This window comes from Macaca fascicularis, chromosome 5 (genome assembly GCF_037993035.2).
Source record: "Macaca fascicularis isolate 582-1 chromosome 5, T2T-MFA8v1.1".
NCBI lineage: Eukaryota > Metazoa > Chordata > Mammalia > Primates > Cercopithecidae > Macaca > Macaca fascicularis.
The window spans coordinates 38,119,866-38,140,039 of NC_088379.1; the positions used below are offsets into that span (position 1 = coordinate 38,119,866).

The 20,174-nt window shown below is 41.6% G+C and overlaps 1 protein-coding gene across 8 annotated transcripts in view; it reads right to left on the reverse strand.

The window, feature by feature from the left end:
• Positions 1–12,725: 12,725 nt before the first annotated feature.
• Positions 12,726–20,174, reverse strand: part of TLR6 (toll like receptor 6) — a 29,410-nt gene continuing 21,961 nt past the window's right edge. For all 8 annotated transcript variants that reach the window (XM_005554681.4, XM_074039551.1, XM_074039554.1 and 5 more), the window contains one exon: positions 12,726–15,643. In XM_005554681.4, coding sequence (XP_005554738.3) covers positions 13,189–15,579 — 2,391 coding nt within the window. In that variant the 5' untranslated portion in view covers positions 15,580–15,643 and the 3' untranslated portion in view covers positions 12,726–13,188. The remainder of the gene's footprint in view (positions 15,644–20,174) is intronic.

The window sequence follows — 20,174 nt, forward strand, 5'->3', positions numbered from 1 at the left end:
TTAATAAATTCTCCCTTAATGACCTAAAGTTTTCCAGCCAAATGTTTAAAATTGCCACTGATATATCAGTACCTGAGTAAATCTTAGCTCATGACCAGTCATCCTCAGCTCTGTCTGAGGGGAGATTTGCCCTTTCCATTTCACAAAATGTTATAAGCACCTTTGTACACAATCTTGGTCTGAATCTTTTACTATTGCTTTAGGATAAATTTCTGGGAAAGAATAACTAGGTTGAAGAACATGAGCATTGTTATGCTACATACCACCAAATGCTCTCCATAAAGTTTGTTCCACTTTACCTGCCCTCCAAGAGTGTGCTGGGGTAGACATTCTATGCATCCTCCACAAAAATAACACTTTAGAGATCTGTTAATTTGATAGATGTAGAGTGACATCTCATTATTGTTTTATTTTTATTTTCTTCTTTTATTGGCAATATTTATCTTTTTTGTGAATTACCTGTTCATGTCATTTACCTATTTTTCTTTCAGGGTTCTGTTTTTTACTGTTTAATTGTGTAACAGTCCATTCTTGCACTGCTGAAAAAATCACCTGAGACTAGGCAATTTATAAAGGAATGAGGTTTAATTGGCTCACAGTTCTGCAGGCTGTACAGGAAACACAGTGGCTTCTGATTCTGGAGAGGTCTCAGGAAACTTACAATCATGGTGAAAAGTGAACGAGAGAGCAGGAACATGGCCAGAGCAGGAATGAGAGAGAGAGAGAGAGAGAGAGGAAGTGCTACATGCTTTTAAACAACCAGATCTCATAATATGATAACTCACTTACTCACTATCATGAGAACAGCACCAAGAAGGTAATACTAACAGATTCTTGAGAACTCTACCCCCATCCAATCACCTCCCACTTGGACCCACCTCCAACATGGGGGATTACAATTGGACATGAGATTTAGTGGGGACAGAGATCCAAAGTATATCATTCCACCCCCAGCATCTCCAAATTTCATGTCCTTATCATATTGCAAAATACAATCATCCCTTCTCAACAGTCCCCCAAAGTCTTATCTCATTCCAGCATTAACTCAAAAGAAGTCCAAAGTCTCATCTGAGACAAGGCAAGTCCCTTCCACCTATGAGCCTATAAAACCATAAGCAAGTTAGTTACTCCCAAACGGTGAGGGTACAGGCACTGGGTAAGTACAACTGTTCCAAAAGAGAGAAACCAGCCAAAGGAAGGGGCTACAGGCCCCATGCTATTCTGAAACCCAACAGGGCAGTCATTACATCTTAAAGCTCCAAAATGATCTCCCTTGACTCCATGCCTCACATCCAGGGTACACTGGTGCAAGAGGTGGGCTCCCAAAGCATTGGGCGTCTCCTCCCCCGTGGCTTTGCAGAGTTCAGTCTCCACAGTTTCTCTCACAAGCTGGTGTTGACTGCCTGGAGCTTTGCCAGGCACAAGGTGCAAGTTGCCAGTGGATCTACCATTCTGGGGTCTGGAGAACAGTGGCCTTCTTCTCACAGCTCGTCTAGGCAGTGCCCCAGTGGGGACTCTGTGTTGGGGCTCCAACCCCACATTTCCCCTCCACACTGCTCTAGTAGAGGTTCTCCATGAAGGCTCCAGCCCTACAGCAGGCTTCTGCCTGGACATCCAGGCTTTTACATACTTCTTCTGAAATCTAGGTGGAGGTTTCCAAGCCTCAACTCTTGCACTCTGCACACCTGCAGGCTTAACACCACGTGGAAGCTGCCAAGGCTTATAGCTTACATTCTCTGAAGCAGTGGCCTGACCTGTACCTGGACCACTTTGAGCCATTGTTGGAGCTAGAGTGGCTGGGATGTGAGGAGCAGTGTCCCTGGGTCTGGCCCAGGAAACCATTCTTCCCTCCTAAGCCTCCTTAGGCTTGTGATGGAAGTGGCTGCCTCTAAGGTCTCTGAAATGCCTTCGAAGCCACCTCCCCATTGTCTTGGCTATCAGCATTTGCCTTTCTTTTAGTTATGAAAATTTCTGCAACCTACTTAATTCCTCTCCTGAAAGTGGGCTTTTCTTTTCTACCATATGGCCAGGATACAAATTTTCCAAACCTTTACACTCTGCTTTCCTTTTAAATATGAGTTCAAGTTTCAGGTCATTTCTTTGCTCACACGTATGAGCATAGGTTGTTAGAAGTTGCCAGACCACATGTTGAACACTTTAAAACTTAGAAATTTATTCTGCCAGATATCCTAAATGATCTCTCTCAAGTTCCAAGTTCCACATATTCCTAGGGTAGGGACACAATGTTTCCAAGTCCTTTGCTAACACTTAACAAAAGTGATCTTTGTTCCAGTTCCTAATAAGTTCCTCATTTCTGTATGAGACCTCCTCAGCCTGGACTTCATTATCCCTATCACTATCAGCATTTTGGTCAAAACAATTTAACAAGTCTCCAGGAATTTCCAAATTTTCCCTCATCTTCCTGTCTATTTCTGAGCCCTCCACACTCTTTTAACCTCTGCCTGTTACCCAATTCCAAGGCTGCTTCCACATTTTCAGGCATTTTTATAGCAATGCCCCACTCCTCAGTACCAATTTTCTGTTTTAGTCCGTTCTTGCACTGCTATAAAGAAATACCTGAGACTAACTAATTTATAAAGAAAAGGGATTTAATTGGCTCACAGTTCCACAGGCTGTACAGAAAGCATAGTGGCTTCTGTTTCTGGGGAGGCCTCACAGAGCTTTCAATCATGGTGGAAGGCAAAGGGGGAGCATGGCGTCTTCCATAACAGGAACAGGAGCAAGAGTGAGTGTGGGGAGGTGCTACATACTTTTAAACAACCAGATCTTACAATAACTCACTCACTATCACAAGAATAGCACTAAGGCAATGATGTCAACCCATTCATGAGAACTCCTCCCCCATGATCTAATCACTTGCCACTAGGCCCCACATTTAATTTTTACATAAGCAAGTAAGTTCCCCTTTTCTTTGCTATCACTGTCATTCAGATGTGTGCTGGTAAAGCAGGTTCAAAAGAAAAGTCTGATCTGTAGCATTTGCTGATATCTGCAGTATCAATATTCCCACTATTGCTGAGGGCTAGCTACCAATTAATTTTTTGGCAAAATTCCTGAATATTTTATTTTTATTTATATATTTATTTATATTTGATTTTATTTTTTGAAACGGAGTTTCGCTCTTGTTGCCCAGGCTGGAGTGCAATGTCATGATCGCGGTTCACCACAACCTCTGCCTCCCAGGTTCAAGTGATTTTCCTGCCTCAACCTCCCTAGTAGCTGGGATTACAGGCATGTGCCCCCACGCCTGACTAATTTTGTATTTTTAGTAGAGATGGGGTTTCACCATGTTGGTCAGGCTAGTCTCAAACTCTTGACCTCAAGTGATCCACCCGCCTTAGCCTCCCAAAGTGCTGGGATTACAAGCGTAAGCCACCGTGCCTGGCCCTGAATATTGTAGAATCAGATTTAACAAATCTGTACAAGCAAGCTCCAGTACACCATGGCTACCCAGCTTTTAGATTTAGAAAGTTTTTCTCCATAACAAGATAAGATAGATATATGCGTATGTGTTCTTCTCAAATGTATTTTTTTAGTATTTTAATTTTCAATTATCCAAGTAATAAATGTTTACTGAAGAAAAATCAGGAAATATAAATAAATGTTAAAATATTTAAATAAATAGTAATCTCACCAAATAGAATCACACCAATATCATTTTTAGAGCAACCATGCAGTCATTTTTCTCTATATATTAACATTCTTTAGATTCTTGGCTCCTACTGCAAATTGTGGTTCAGAAAGTTTATAACAATTTATCTACTTACACATGCCCAAGTGCATGCACACACACATAGCATCATACTATGTATACTGTTTGTAATATGCTTGTCTTAATCTATAATCTATCATAAATATTTTTTCATGCCAGTAATTATTCATCTACAATTTCATGATTATTGGCTGGATAATATAACATTTTATTTATAATGCAATTTTTAATATTTTCATTTATAATGTATTTTACCAATCTTCTGTTGTTGGATATTTAAATTACTTCCAATTTTCACAATTAGAAATAATTCTGCAATAAGCAGCAATATTGCCTTGGGATGTGTATGAACAATTATTTTCTTTTCTTGTTTTTGAGACAGAGTTTTGCTCTTGCTGCCCAGGCTTGAGTGCAATGGCACTATCTCGGCTCACCACAACCTCCACCTCCAGGGTTCAAGCGATTCTCCTGCCTCAGCCTCCTGAATAGCTGGGATTACAGGCATGCACCACCACGCCCGGCTTATTTTGTATTTTTAGTAGAGACAGGGTTTCTCCATGTGGGTCGGGCTGGTCTCGAACTCCCAACCTCAGGTGATCCACCCACCTTGGCCTCCCAAAGTGCTGGGATTACAGGCATAAGCCACTGCACCTGGTTGAACAATTTTTTAAAATATATATTTTATAAAGTGGACTTTTTGAACCAATAGACATAAACCAATACCATTATTCTTTGCCTTTTTTTCTATTACTACACACGAAAAGTCTTTTTTATTAATTACTTAACCCAAATTTAGGATACTTTTTTTAGATTGCTCATCTGCCATATAATTCATAGCCTACCAACAATTTTGGTTTCTCTTCTCATCTGTTGGTCATACTGATTACACAATAAGGTGTTGACTGGAACTTTTCCTATGACTTGTGTCCAAAACTGAAGACAAAGAAGTATTATGTACCACATTCTATAAAAGCTGCTAACAACTGGAGCATGTCCCCCAGGGCATTCTAAGAAACAGTTGAACCAGATAGCACTGTCCACAGCATCGCCTCACCCTACCTCCCTCATTCACCTGAGAATGCTGGGGAGGGTGGCAGGAGAGTCAGCAGCACCAGGAGATGAGGGTTTATGATGTAAGCCGGCAAGCTCTTCTCCCTGTGCAAGAGATGACATCTCTTTCTCAAGCCAAGTGAAGGGGGAATAACAGTAAAATTACTCACAGACACCGAACAGGCAAATCAGGCATTTCTTTACTCAAGAGGATGCTTGTTTTGATGCAGCAATGTTCAGGATCACCCTCTGAGGTTGATCCCCCCTGCCCCTCTGAGCAGTCTTAGAGAACATGACACGTGCTCCCTGGGGGTTCAGGAGTGTAAGTTAGTAGAGGGACTGGTGTCTACTCTGTTGGAGATTTCCATTGGACCAACCCTTGCCAACTGGCAATTAGAGACTGCGGTATCAGGTACCTGGGAAAGGGGGTGTATCTCCATCTCAGCATCCCTTGGGCCACACACACACAAAAAGGCACAGGAAGGCTTCATCAGCTCCTGTGGCTCCATGCAAGGGAGAATGGAGGCCATAGGATAAGACCAGAGCTATAGGAAAGAGAGCCATCTGGTCATCCTGAGCCCTTGAATGACTTTGTGGAATAGACACAGCTTACCTATTCTAGACCTCTTAGCTATACTTTTTCTATTATATGAGAAAGAAATAAACCTCAATCTTATTTAAGCCTCTGTATTTGAGGTCTCCCTGTCCTGCAGCTTAGCCTATACCTTAATCAACACAATTACAGAAAAGGATATCCTCCTTCTTACCACTTATCCCTGGTCTCCACATCAGAAAAGCTAGATCTGGGAGAGGGAGGGGCAAGAAGAGTGTATCTCAGATAAACCATGCCTACCTCCAAAATATATGCCAAGGTTGAGCTACAGACCTAGCCTGTGATATGCAGAAAGAAGGTGAGCTTTAGATGGAGATGGAGATTTAGAATTTTAAACTAGATTGCAGTATCAATATCTCAAAAGGACTGGAGAAGTATTAAATCTGCTCAAGATATCACTAAGGAGTGACAAGGGGAGAATTTCAGAATCCAGTTGATGGAATGACTGAGAAAAATAAAAACTACTCCATATTTGGACTAGATGATGTTGAGATTCCTCATAAACTAACTGTAATTGAAACTCTCAGAAAGTCCCTGTGGTTTTAGAAATCCCCTCAGGTCTTTTACTCCCTGTAGTTTAGTCTCATTCCTTTCTAATCAAATCAGTCTCCAGAAACCTAGGCAGAAATACTTCCTCCTTTCCCCATATTTGTGGCCTCACTCTCTTTAAAACTCACACACTCTCACCATTTCTATCCCAGGTCTCTATCCACTGTCTCTTTCCTATGCTCTTACATCCATCCACCCTATTCTCTTTGCCTATTACTCCTTTCTTTGTACCTCTGACTTTCCAAGTAGCTTCTTTCAGAGTCTTCACTCTTTCCAGGATAGCATTTCTTTTCTGCTGCCACACTCAGAACTGAGTCTCCAGGGCATCAGAGATGGTCATGCCAACCCCAGAGGACTGGGTTGAATAGTGTCCTCCATCCACCCTCCGAGCATTTATGTCCATTTATTTCAGATTTATTCTGAAATCTCAGAATGTGACCTCATTGAAAAAAGAGTCTTTGTAGATCTAATTAAGTTAAGGACCAAGATGTGATGGCATCAGATTAAGATGGCCCCTAAATCCAACTAGAGTGTCCTTGTAAGAGACAGGAAAAAAAAAGACAGAGGCTTGGAGGAGAACACCATGTGAAGACACAGGCACAAATTATTGATTATTTAACCCAAATTTAGGATGCCTTTTTTTTTTTTTTTTTTTTTAGATTGCATATCTGCCATGTAATTCAATAGCCTACCAATATTTTTTGTTTCTCTTCTCATCTGTTGGTTCTACTGATTACGTAACAGGGTGTTGACTGGAACTTTTCTTATGACTTGGGTCCAAAACTAAAGACAAAGAAGTACTATGTGCCACATTCTATAGAAAGCTGCTAACAATTGGGGCATGTCCCCCAGGGCGTTCTAAGAAGCAGCTGATGCATCAGCAAACCAAGGGACGCCAAGGTTTGCCAGCAACTACCAGAAGCTAGGAGAGAGGAAAGGGATGATTTCTCCCTGTCAGCCTCTGGAAGGAACCAACCCTGCCAACCTTGATTTCTGACTTCTGCCTTCCTGAAATGGGAGAAATACATTTCTGTTGTTTTAAGCCCCCCTGTTCATGGTAATTTTTTTGGTAGCCACAGGAAACTAACACATCCAACAACACTGCCAATTTGATGTTTTCTTTGCTTATGGTGTTCTTTCACTTCCAACTTTGCACCCACTGTGCCCTCCCCTTTGAAGGGTCTTCCCAGCCACATGCCCAGGACCCTTTCCAGCCACATGCCCAGGACCCCTCTGATGAAAGACCTTTCATCAAGGCTCATCCTAGCAGCCCTCCCTGGTCACTAACCTAGGTTTGTCTTCCCTTTTGCTATGGTCTGGATGTTTGTGTTCCCCCAAAATTCATATGGTGAAATCCTAGCCCCTAAAGGGATAATGTAGTCAGCCCTTCATATCCATGGGTTTCACATCCATAGATTCAAACAACCATGGATTGAAAATATTCAATAAATGAATAAATAAATAATAACAATACAATAATACAAAATAATAAAAATAAAATACCATATAGTATAACAACTACATAACATTTGCATATATTGTATTAGGTATTGTAAGAAATCTAGAAATGACCTAAGCATATGGGAGGATGTACATAGGTTATATGTAAATAGTACACTTTTTTTTTCAGAGTCAGTGTCTTGCTCTGTTGCCCAGGCTACAGTGCAATGGCATGATCATAGCTCACTGCAGCCTGGAATTCCTGGGCTCAAGCAATCCTCCCACCTCAGCCTCTTGAGTAGTTGGGACTACAGGCATGTGCCACCATGCCCATCTAATTTTTGTATTTTTTTTTTTGAGGAGGTGGAGTCTCACTATGATGCCCAGGCTGGAAGTATGCCATTTTATATATGGACTTGAGCATTCACAGACTTTGGGATCTACAGGGCTCCTGGAACCAATCCCCTGTGGATATGGAGGAACAGCTGTATTAAGAGTTGGGGATGTTGGGAGGCAATTAGGTCATGAATGTGGAGCCTTCATGAATGGGATGAGTGCCCTCCCCCATGTGAGGATACAGTGAAAAGACAAGCCATCTATGAACCAGGAAGTGGGGCCCTCGCCAGGCACCAAATCTGTCAGCAGCTTGACCTTGGACTTTACAGCCTCCAGAACTATAAGCCATATATTTCCATTGTTTATAAGCTACTCAATTTGTGGTACAGTCATGCACTGCATAACAATATTTCACTCAGCAGCCATGGCCCTATAAGATAATAATGAAGATAAAAAATTCCTATGGCCTAGTAACATTGCAGTGCAATGTATTACTCACGTGTTTGTGGTGATGCTGCTGTAAACAAACATACTACACTGACAGTCATATAAAAGCATAGCACATACAATTACATACAGCTCATAATACTTGATAATGATAATAAGCAACTATGTTACTGGTTTCTGTATCTAGTAGACTATAATTTTAATCATTATTTTAGAGTGTACTCCTACTTGTTTTTTAAAAGCTAACTATAAAAAAGCCTCAAGCAGGTCCTTCAGGAGGTTTTCCAGAAGAAGGCATTGTTGTTATCGGAGACGATGGCTCCATGCATGTTATTGCCCCTGAAGACCTTCCAAAGGAACAAGAGGTAGAGGTAGAAGACAATGATATTGATATTGACCCTATGTAGACCTGGGCTAATGTGTGTCTGTGTGTGTGTGGGTCTCAGTTTTTAATAGAAAAGTTTAAAAAGTGAAAAATAAAAATAAAAAAATTTAAAATAGAAAAAACATAAAATAAAGATATAAAGAAGGAAAATATTTTTATATAGCTGTAGAATGTGTTTGTGTTTTGAGCTAAGTGTTATTACTAAAGAGCCAAAAAAAATTTTAAAGCAAAAAGTTGATAAAGTGAAAACATTACAATAAGCTAAGGTTAACTTCTTACTAAAGAAAGAAAAAAATTTTAATAAATTTTGTGTGGCCTATATGTACAGTGTTTATAAAGTCCACAGTGGGATATGGTAATGTCCTAGGCCTTCACATTCACTCACCACTCCCTCACTGACTCACCCAAAGCAACTTCCAGTCCTGCAAGCTCTATTCATGGTAAGTGCCTGTATTCGTTCATTTTCACGCTGCTGATAAAGACATATCTGAGACTGGGCAATTTACAAAAGAAAGAGATTTATTGGACTTACAGTTCCGTGGAGCTGAGGAAGCCTCACAATCGTGGCAGAAGGCAAGGAGGAGCAAGTCACATCTTACATGGCAGCAGGGAAGAGAGAGAACTTGTGCAGGAAAACTCCCCCTTAAAGAACCATCAGATCTCATGAGACCCATTGGCTATCACAAGAACAGCACAGGAAAAGATCGGCCCCCATGATTCAATCACCTCCCACTGGGTCCCTCCCACAACACGTGGAGATTCAAGATGAGATTTGGGTGGGGACACAGCCAACCCACATCAGTGCCCTCTACAGGTGTACCAATTTTTATCTTTTTTACCATATTTTTACCATACCCTTCCTATGTTTAGGTATGTTTGGATACACAAATACTTAGCATCGTGTTACAATCACCTAGAAGCAACAGGCTAAACAATAAGCTTAGGTGGGTAGTAAGCTATGCCATCTATGTCTGTGTGAGTGCACTCTATGATGTTCAACCAAAGGCAAAATTACCTAACAACACACATCTCAGAACACAGGTAGTAGAGCAGCCCAAACGGCCTGACACCTTTTCTCATCCAAGCCCATCTTTGCCACGCCCCATTCCTTTTAACAGGTCATCTTACTACGGGATCTACTGTTTATTTTTATCCCAGTGTTAAGAACTGAAAACGTACTGAGGCAAACTTAACAAATTGTGGCATTGGATGGGGGAATGAGAAGGAACAGCGCAAACATGGATAGAGGAGATACTTTATATGTATGGATTTTTGTTTTGTTTTGCCTCCTTTTTGCTTTTTGTTTTGTTTTGTATTTTGTTTTAGGTATTTCTGGATCAATTTTTCAACCTCCCAAAAACGATGGCAGGGAAGATGCATGACCCTCAAAACAAAAGCGCGCGTCCTACCGGGCAATGGGTCCCGTGGGACAAGCTGCAGGGCCGCTGTGGGGCGGGCAGGTGAGGAACAGGGAAGGGCTCACCCAGCCTCGGAAAGGCAGTCGTTCCCTTCTCTCAGTGTCCTGCTAAACCTGGAGCCGCGTCACCCCAGCGTCTTCCAGTGGCGGATGGGGAGGACACCGCGAAGGTGTCCATGGCCAACGTCAGGCACTCGGGCAGCCCAGGCACTGCGGCGGGGACGAGCGGCCAGGGGGCAGCTCAGGGTGGAACTGTAGCCCCGCCACCCCTGCCCCCACCTGCCTGGGATTTTTGGATAAAATCCAGGACTTCATGGACATTTCCTGCATGGGACCGTTTCAGAGTCATTTGCTCATCCCACGAGTTTTTACTGCGCATCTACAGTGGGGTGCGCAGGGTCCCCTCGGCACTGGGGAGGGGCAGGGAACAGGTGGAGAAGGCTCCCGTTCTCCTGGAGCTTATACTTTAGAGGAGAGAAAGAGAAAACGAGTAAACAATGAAGCAAACAGGATAATTTTAGACAGTTATGTGTGCTGCGAAGAAAAGAAACGGGAGGAATGTGACAGAGAAAGACTGTGAGGACCCTACTTTCCACTAGGATGAAGGGACGCCCCTCCGCTGAGGGGATGTAGGTTTAAAAAAAAGAATTAATGCTAAAATTCTGTATTTTCAATGTCAACAATATTTTGCGGGAAACATTGATACCATTTAAAAATACTTGATTATTTAGAATCTGTGGCAATTTTTGTTGTTGTTGTCGTTGTGGTTGTTTATTGTTTTTATTGTTTTTAGGCAACAGTTCAACAAATCTGTTCAACAGGGGTTGTGGAAGAATGTGCCATTTGGGATAGAGCCTACGGAGGAAAACAAATGTTGTTCTCCTGAAGAGAAAGGAAGGGCTAATGCAGACAGAAGATGACGCTAATAAAATGTCATTAAGGCTTATTTTGTTACAGCTATTATGAAAACAGCTTTTTCTTTTAACTTTTTTGAGATGGAGTCTTGCTCTGTTGCCCAGCTCACTACAGCCTCTGTCTCCCAGGTTCAAGTGATTCTTCTGCCTCAGCCTCCCGAGTAGCTGAGACTACAGGTGTGCACCACCACACCCAGCTAATTTTTGTATTTTTAATACAGACGGGGTTTCACCACGTTGGCCAGGCTGGTCTTGAACTCCTGACCTCAAGTGATCCGCCTGCCTCATCCTCCCACAGTACTGGGATTACAGATGTGAGCTACCGTGCCTGGCTGAAACCAGTTTATTGAATGAGCTAAGTCCAGAAAGCAAGGGCTTCGTTTGTCTCTAACCATTGCCTTACAACAAAGTTCTGTTGGATCTCCTTCAATCATCACTCCTGAATCTTGGGCAGATACCATAAAGTTTAGTGACAAATCTCATTTTAGTCCTTGCACCTCTATATAAGGGATTAAAATGTCCAGGCCAGTCCAATTTAACAGCAATCTCACACCTCATTCAAAATTCTGCTTGGCCTTCCTTGCAGTGAAATGAAGAACGAATACAGTCAGTTTACTCTTCCTCCATTGTCTCTGTCTTCTCTATATTCTAGATGTCCCCACGCCATTGCAAGGGAAGAGGGCATTACACAAAGAGGAGCAGATCTTCCTGTAGTTAACTATTGAATAAGACAGACAGGCCAACATGCTCCTGCCAGTTACTATGGCAGAGTCCAAATGCTGGCTTTTTCACAGGGCACATCTGTGAGTTATTGGAGGGCCTTGAGTGTACCCCACATTGCACAGTTCCATGATGCAGGGGCACATTATCTGGCTGACCTCTTGCAGCAACCTCCACCCCAAACCCCTCTTCTGCCTAACCCCATGTCCTCTTACTGCTATAGTCTCTTTGCACAACAGGCTACCCTATTGACTGATATCCCATCATGACAACGCAAGCCCAGCTACTCTTCCATAGTCAAAGCCATGTGAAGAAATTCATATCCTTTTACCATGCCAATAATGGAAGGGCAGGTTGCTATCACTGCTTCTCTTCCCTCATCCTGCCATTTTGGGTTGCTCAAGCCAACTTTCACCTTCTGAATTCCCCAGGTGGGAAGAACTCATCTATTCATTCAACTAATATTTATCAAGCACTTGTATTTGCTAAGCACTATTTACCAGTCTCTGTGTTCCCAGTGCCCACCCTCATCCCAAACTCCAGCAAACACTCATCAAGCTCTTCCAAGAGTTCTCAAGCCACACCACATTTGCTGCACTGAACCCGTGTGCTCCTGTTACTCTGCAAGCTTTCAGTCTTGGAGTGGGATGCCAGGCTACTTTCTACTGTGCTTAGAGTCCCTCACATTTGTCTGCAAGAAATTCAAAGCAACCTCCCTATGGTCTAGAACCTCCGCTTAATGACTCTTTAATCATGCTTTTGACTCTAGTCTCTAGAGATGGATAATACAGACAGGGAGTCATTGGTCTCTCTCTGCTCTTTTGATAAGTCCAGGCTGGCTGTGTCTAGTATCATGTGGGTGCAGTTACTGTCTTGTTAGCTTTGAGGCTTTAGCCAGAATTCTAAGACAACCAGAAAAGTCCCATTCAATACCCAGTTACAAATAAATTTGGCCCTGAGTTTTCTTGGAAAGCAGGTAAATCCACGTCTTTTACCTTAACAGTTTATGACTAAGTCCATATTTCCCTTTACATACATACACTATTACGTCATGAGTCCTCATTGGTTAATTACATATTTGTATAGCAGGATAAAAAAATAAATAAGTTATTACACATATGTGAAACAAAAGACTTTTTTATATGCCGTAGCTGATCTAATTTTTTCCCCAAGCCCCAAACTTGAAGAGAATGATGACGCTGACCCAGAAACCAATAGGATTCACAGAGCACTCTGAGGACCAGTGCATGTGACGCTGAGATTGACTGTTTCCTTGCTGCCATGAAGCCATATAAACTCTTGGTCACACAGAATCCATTTGGGAAAGCAGAGTGGAGAGGGGCTGAAAAACTGAGAATTCACTCAAAAGAGACTGTTTCAATTTGAGACATAATGACTAAACCAGAAGACACTGGGCTGTCTCTAACTGGAAAGTTGAGTACCACCTCACCGCCTAGCCCAATTCCCCAGATGAAACGTTGTTTTTGTTAAGTCTTTCCCAAAGGCATGAGGATAATGGAGGTTACTTAGAACTGTACTGTTCACCATCATCCAAGTAAATATGGTTTCTTAAGTTGAGTTTTTTTAAGATTTCACATCATTGTTTTCAGTGACTAGTGTTAATTTCACATTAAAAGTGGCTCTAATGTTAGCCCAAAAGAGCCCACGTTTGCTTTTCTCCTTGGGCCATTGCAAATAAGTCCTCTGAGTCATCAGAGCCCTCAGCTTGTGGTACTTGTTGGGAATGCTATTCTGTGGAATGGGTTCCAGTAAGATGAGGATTAGGTTATTAGATCCTTCATGAAAGAGATTGTGATGGGCAAAGTAGAGTTCATAATGGCACCACTCACTCTGGACAAAGTTGGGAGACAAAACAAAGATGGACTTGTAACTCTTCTCAATGCAGTTGATGATATTTTCCACAATGCTCTTACCAGGAACAAAGTTTCTCTCATGAAGGCAAACCTGCATACCTTCTTTCTCTAGGTAAGGTACCAATTCATTTTTCACCCAGGCAGAATCATGTTCACTATATGAAATAAATGCATGAAACTGGAGATTTCTTTGGAGTTCTTCTAAGGGTACATTCCTGGCCCTGCGCCGGGTCTGGGTCCACTGGCACATCATCCTGAGATACCAGGGCAGATCCAAGTAGATGCAGAGGAAGGTCACAGTCACAGCCAACACCAGCATGGTGGCACCGATGGTGACGATCAGCAGAGTTATGTTGCAGGATAATTCAGACATGTGAAAGTCCTTTAGTGGGGTTCCTCTATAACTTTCTGGGTAGTCACACTTATAAGAATCAGGCCAGCCCTCTACCACTTCACTTGAGACTTGCTCTATATTTTTGACAAATTCTCTTAGCTCACAGGTACACTGGAATGGATTGTTCCCTGCTTTTATTGACCTCATCTTCTGGCAGCTCTGGAAGAAATCAGCTGATGGGTGGGAAACTGAATTGTGATCAATGATCAATACAGAAAGGCTGCTAAAGCTGCCACATCCAGGAAGGTCAGTTAAAGAATTGAAAGCAACATTGAGTTCTTGCAAAGCTTCCAGTTTTATGACTTGTTTAGGAATGCTCTTTATTTTATTGTTGTGAAGATCAAGTACCTTGATCCTGGGAGGTAAACATCTGAAAACAGAGTCAGTAAGTATATTTGAAGACAAATTTAACACCACTATACTCTCAACCCAAGTGCAGTTTTCCTTATGTCTACCAGATTCCAAAGAATTCCAGCTAACATCCAGTATTTCCAAAGATGGCATATCCTTAGTCATGAGACCTACTTTGAAAAGGTCTTTTAATCCATTCTTTTGTAAGATAAGTGTCTCCAATTTAACTAACATGGAACATTTTTCAAAAATACTATCTGTGAAAACATTCTGGGTAAAGTTCAAAAACTTGAATGTGCTTGGTGCATGAGGACACAGCATGTGTATAAAAGGTGTATCTGAAATGGTTAACATCATAATGTTCATCTCAGAAAACACGGTGTACAATGCTGTCTGCGAAAAGATAAAAACTTGGTTTGTGATATGTTCTATTTTCAATGCTTTCAATGTCGTTTTAGAGTAAGTAAAATCTTCTTCATGAATGCTTTCAATTATTGTTAAATTGTAAATATTGAGATATTCCACAGGTTTGGGCCAAAGAAATTGAAAGACTCTCACCAGGCATTTCCAAGTTGTTTCTATGTGATTGAGGGTAAAATTCAGTAAGGTTGGACCTCTAGTGAGTTCTAATAAAAATTTAATGAAAACTTGACAGTTGTCATCATTCAATTTAATATTAGTCAGTTGTAAGCACCCTAAAGTATTAACTGATATGTTCACTTGGATAGAGAATAAACTAGTTGGGTGAAAAACAAGGTGAAGTGTTTTTGCATTCAGAATTTGTAGACGTTCTGTCTCATTTTCTTTTATATAATAATTTCTTAAATCCAGAAGGATGTAACTTAGATGCAAGTGAGCAATTGGCAGTAAATCTAATTTTTGTAACTTCATAGCACTCAACCCCAAGAAATTCAGTTGTGACAAGTTGCCAAATTGCTTACAGATGGGCAGGGCCTTGAAGTCATTGAATGAGAGATCTAAATGCCTGAAACTCATAATAGGATGGCAGGATATCTTTTGCAACTGATTATGAGATAAATCCAAATATTCCAAGTCCTGGTTGAACTTGAAAACACTTAAATCAAGTAGCTGGATTTTGTTATGGGAAAGTCTCAAAACTTTCAACTCTGACAGAAAGCTTATGTCAGAGACCTGAAGCTCAGCTATGTAGTTGTGAGACATATCTAAGACTTTGGTTTTCGGCGGTAGGTCTTTTGGAACATGAGTAAGACCTCTTTTTGACTTGTCTACTGCAAATTCACTTCCGTCGGAGAACTGGATTCTGGTTCCAACTATTATAATCATAAGGCAAACAAAATGGAAGCTTTTAACAACAGGTTCTTTGTCTTTGGTCATGATTTTGCAGTGGCTATCCTAAAGGGTTGTTGTTCTTCAGAGCATCTTGATATGAGTCCAAATTCTAGAAATATAATACACACTAAGATTAATAAAGATCGGATGGTTACTCTCAAACCTCCACTTACTAACCATAAAATCTAAACGATTTCTTCATTCACTAGTAGAGTCGTTTCTGTTCCCATAATTTAATATGATACTTTTTATAACCAGTTATATAGCTTGCTCACGCCAGAAGGGGCAATATAGGTCTTGTTATCAAAGAATTGTGGTTGTGTGTTTTGACCTGTCTGGTTGCTGCCTAAGGGATTCACACTCAGGGGCTTGCCTTTGTTTTGTACACCTTAGAACTTTCTCAGGTCTGGAGCAGCCTTCTGGGTGGTGTTTGCTGTAAACATTTAAAAAGGCAAATATACTAGCTGCAGCCACCTGAGCAAGGGCTAACAGAGGGGGCAAGCAGCAGACACATCAAAAAGCCTGGGAAATACGCAAAGATATACAGAAAAACATACGTGGGAGAAAAAAGGCTTTGGAAATCTCTGTATGTACCAAGTAGTCTAGAAGTCCACTCATGTGCCCAAGGCTGGACACATGTTCAGAGGAGACCTGAGAAAATCCTAAACTTCACCTCTGGCTCATCTTCAGCTTCCATGCATGCAGGAAGTGAAGGCTAAGGTAGAGCTGTGAATAAACTGGCTAAGCATTGAGAAAGTAATCCAACACAGCCAATCTGCAAAGATCAGGGGAGTTTTTGTTTTTGCTCCTGGTATTTTGTTTTGTTTTGTTTTTGTTTTTGCTCCAGATGTTTAAAGAAATCTCAAGTCACTGGCTGACCACTAAGCTAACTGGACAGAAAATGTAATAGCCACACATGATAAAGAATAGTCTTTATAAAAAATATTTAGCGAAGTCATTAAACAAGCAACTATAAGCCACAAAAAAGCAGCAACACACTCTGGGAAAGGGAGGCCAGCCACAGTGGCTCAAGTTCTGTAATCCCAGAACTTGGGGAGGGCAAAGCAGGGGGATCACTTGAGTCCAGGAGTTCAAAGCCAGCCTGCACAACATGGTGAAACTCCATCTTTACAAAAAATACAAGAATTAGCTGGGCATGGTGGCATGTGCCTATAGTCCCAGCTACTTGGGAGGCTGAGGTGGGAGGACTATTTGGGCCTGGGGAAGTCGAGGCTCCAATAAGCCTGCACTCCAGCCTGGATGACAGAATGAGACTCTGGCCAAAAAAAAAAAAGCTCTGGGAAAGGGGGACAGAATTTGATTTTTAGAGTTACCTCATTACAGTGTTTTAAATGTCTGATTTTAAAAAATAAAAATCAAAACAAAATAATCACTAGCCCCCAGATTTGCCAGTGGACTTGCTCCGGGTTTTGCCCTGAAATAACACAAACCTTGCAAAAAGCAAATGGAAAGAGATTGTTGTCTTTTTGATTGTGTAACTTGGCCTTAAAGGAATCTCTAATTTATTTGTTTAAAAAAATTAGCCATGCAAAGAAACAAGAAAGTATTGTTTATTCACAGGAAAAGAAATTAAAAGAACAAAGTCAGATAACTGACACCATCTAACATTGAGGCTGGCTACAAAGCTACAGCAATCAAGGCAGTGTGGTTTTGGTGAAAGAATAGACAAATAGATCAACTGGCCAGAATACAGAGCTTAGAAATAGACCCACACAAAAATAATCAACTGCTGTTTGACAAAGGAGCAAAGGCAACTCAGTGGAGAATGGATAGTCTTTTCAACAAATGGTGCTGGAACAATTAGACCTCCACATGCAAAAAAAAGAAGAAGAAGAAGAAGAAGAAGAAGAAGAAGAAGAAGAAGAAGAAGAAGAAGAAGAAGAAGAAGAAGAAGAAGAAGAAGAAGAAGAAAGAAGTTAGACACAGACCTTACAGTTTTCACAAAAATTAGCTCAAAATTAAGCATAGACCTAAATGTATAATGCAAAACTATAAAACTTCCAGAAGATAACACAGGAGAAAATAATCTAGGTGACTTTGGATTTGGTGATGATTTTTTAGATACCACATCAAAAACATAATCCAAGAAAGAAAACACTGTTAAGTTGGACCTCATTAAAATTAAAATTTTTGCTTTGCAAAAGACACTACAAGAGAGTGAAAAAGACAAACCATAGATTGAGAGAAGATATTTGCAAAACTCATATATGATAGGGACTTGTATCCAAAATATGCAAAGAACTCTTAAGCTCCACAATAAGAAAACAAGCAACCTAGTTTTTAAATGGGCACAAAAATCTAAACAGACACCTCACCAAAGAAGATCTATAAAGAGCAAATACACATATAAATAGTTATTCGACATCATATTTCATCATGGTTTTGCAGATGAATACAGCAATGAAATTACACTACACTTATGAGAATGGGTAAAATCCAAAAACAACATCAAATGTTGGTGAGGATGTGGAGCAACAAGAACTCTCTTTCACTGTTGGTGGGAATGCAAAATGGTGCAGCCACTAGGGAGGGCAGTTTCTTATAAAACTAAGCATAGTCTTATAAGATCCAGCAAATCACATTCCTGGGTATTTAACCAAAAGAACCTAAAATTTATGTCCATATAAAAGACTCCATGTGGATGTTTATAGAAGCTTTATTCGTAACTGCCAAACATTGGAAGCAACAAGATATCCCTCAACAGGTAAAAAGATTAACAAACTGGTACATTCACACAATAAAATACTATTCAACAATTTAAAAATGAGCTGGAGAAGCATTAAAATGGTTGAATAGAGGCACCTAGCACTCACCCCCTCTGCAAAGAAGGACCAGAACAGTGAGCAGATAATCACACATTGAATGAGCATCTAAGAGAGAACACTGGAATTCAGCATAGAAGTGACAGTGCACCTCTGAGGCATGGGAGAAGAGGGAAGTGAAGCAGCCAGCCCAGCTGGGACTAGCTCAGAACCAGGAGGAACTTCCCATTCCAGGGAAAGGATAACTGAGAGATCTTCAGAGGTCCACATTTCCACTATGGACTCCTGTAATTCTGGCCATGAGCTAGCTCCTTGGCCCCCACACGCCCTGAGGCTGTCTGGAACCTATGCAGTGGCATTGTTTCACAATGGGACTTCACATTGGGTCCCACATACCCCATACCCTGAGACCCAAACAGCTTCAGCATAAGGCTCTTTTAAGAGCCCAGCCCTCACCATACACATCTTGTTCTGGGGCCCAACAACCCTGAATCTCCATACCCCTGAAGCCCCACTGATATTCTCCTACATCCACCTAGAGGGCTACAGCATTGATGCCAGCTAAGATCAGCAGTGCAGCTAGGTCCTCAGCACTCTAGCCCATGCAATGCCCTACATCCCAGGAAACAGGAAGCACAGTGCACCTAATGGCTCTCCCTGGGACAAAGGGAGTCAATGTGTGCATTCCCCAGAGCCTAAGAGCTACCTGCCCAGGGCCACCACCACTTACAGCAACCCCACCTTCTCTAGCAGCAGGACTACCACACATCTACACATGCCTCCAAGCGGCCTGAGGACAGGTCCACCATGCCCTCCGCTACTAGTGCCTGCCTGCCACTGCCATGGCCAACATTCATCCACACATGCCACATGGGGTCCTGGGGACTGGCTTGCCCAGCTTGCTGCTGCCACTGCTGCTGCCTGTGCATACCACTTGGGGGCCAGAGGGTTGGCCCACTTTTGCTACCTCCATAGTTGATGCTACGCAAATTGTACAGGGGCCCAAGAACCTACCCTCCCACTTGGTCCATTACTGCCACTGCACACATCCAACTAAATCTCCTGTAGGCTCAAGGACCCATCACCACCAGTGCCCACATACATCACGTGGGGGCCTGACAACCGGCAAGCCTAGGCGACTGCTGCCACCACTGGTGCCTGAGAAGAGGCCTGCCTGGTTTCCCCATTCCCAGCAAAGCTTTGCCATAGCATCTGCTAACAACTGCAACCTAAGCCACTGAGGAACCCCAAATGCCAGCGATACTGATGACAGCTGAAGAAATCATACAGAAACTACACTGCTGTGCCCACTCAGAATCAAAGCCAAAGCACCCTATACTCAACTAACACTATAAAAACACCTAGAGGCAAAAGTCTTTCCCTGTGAAAGTCAATCCATAAAATTGGAAGCAGCAGCTATTACATCAGATGCATAGATATCAACATAAGGACACAAGAGATACAAAAGTGCAAGGAAACATGAAACCTCCAAAGGACACAATAATTGTCTAATAACAGATCCCAACAAAAAGAAAATCTATAAAATGCCTGAAAAATAATTCAAAATAATGATACTAAAGAAACTTAGTGAGTTACAAGAGAGCATAGATAAATAATACAAAGAAATCAGAAAAACAATTTATGATCTGAGTCAGAAATTCAACAAAGAAATTATATTAAAAGTAGAACCAAATAGAAATTTTGGAACTACAGAAGTCAATAAATGAAATAAAAAAATATAATCAAGAGCTTGTACAAACAATAGACTAGGCCAGTTGCAGTGGCTCACCTCTGTAACCCCAGCACTTTGGGAGGCTGAGGTGGGTGGATCACCTGAGTTCAGGAGTTCAAGACGAG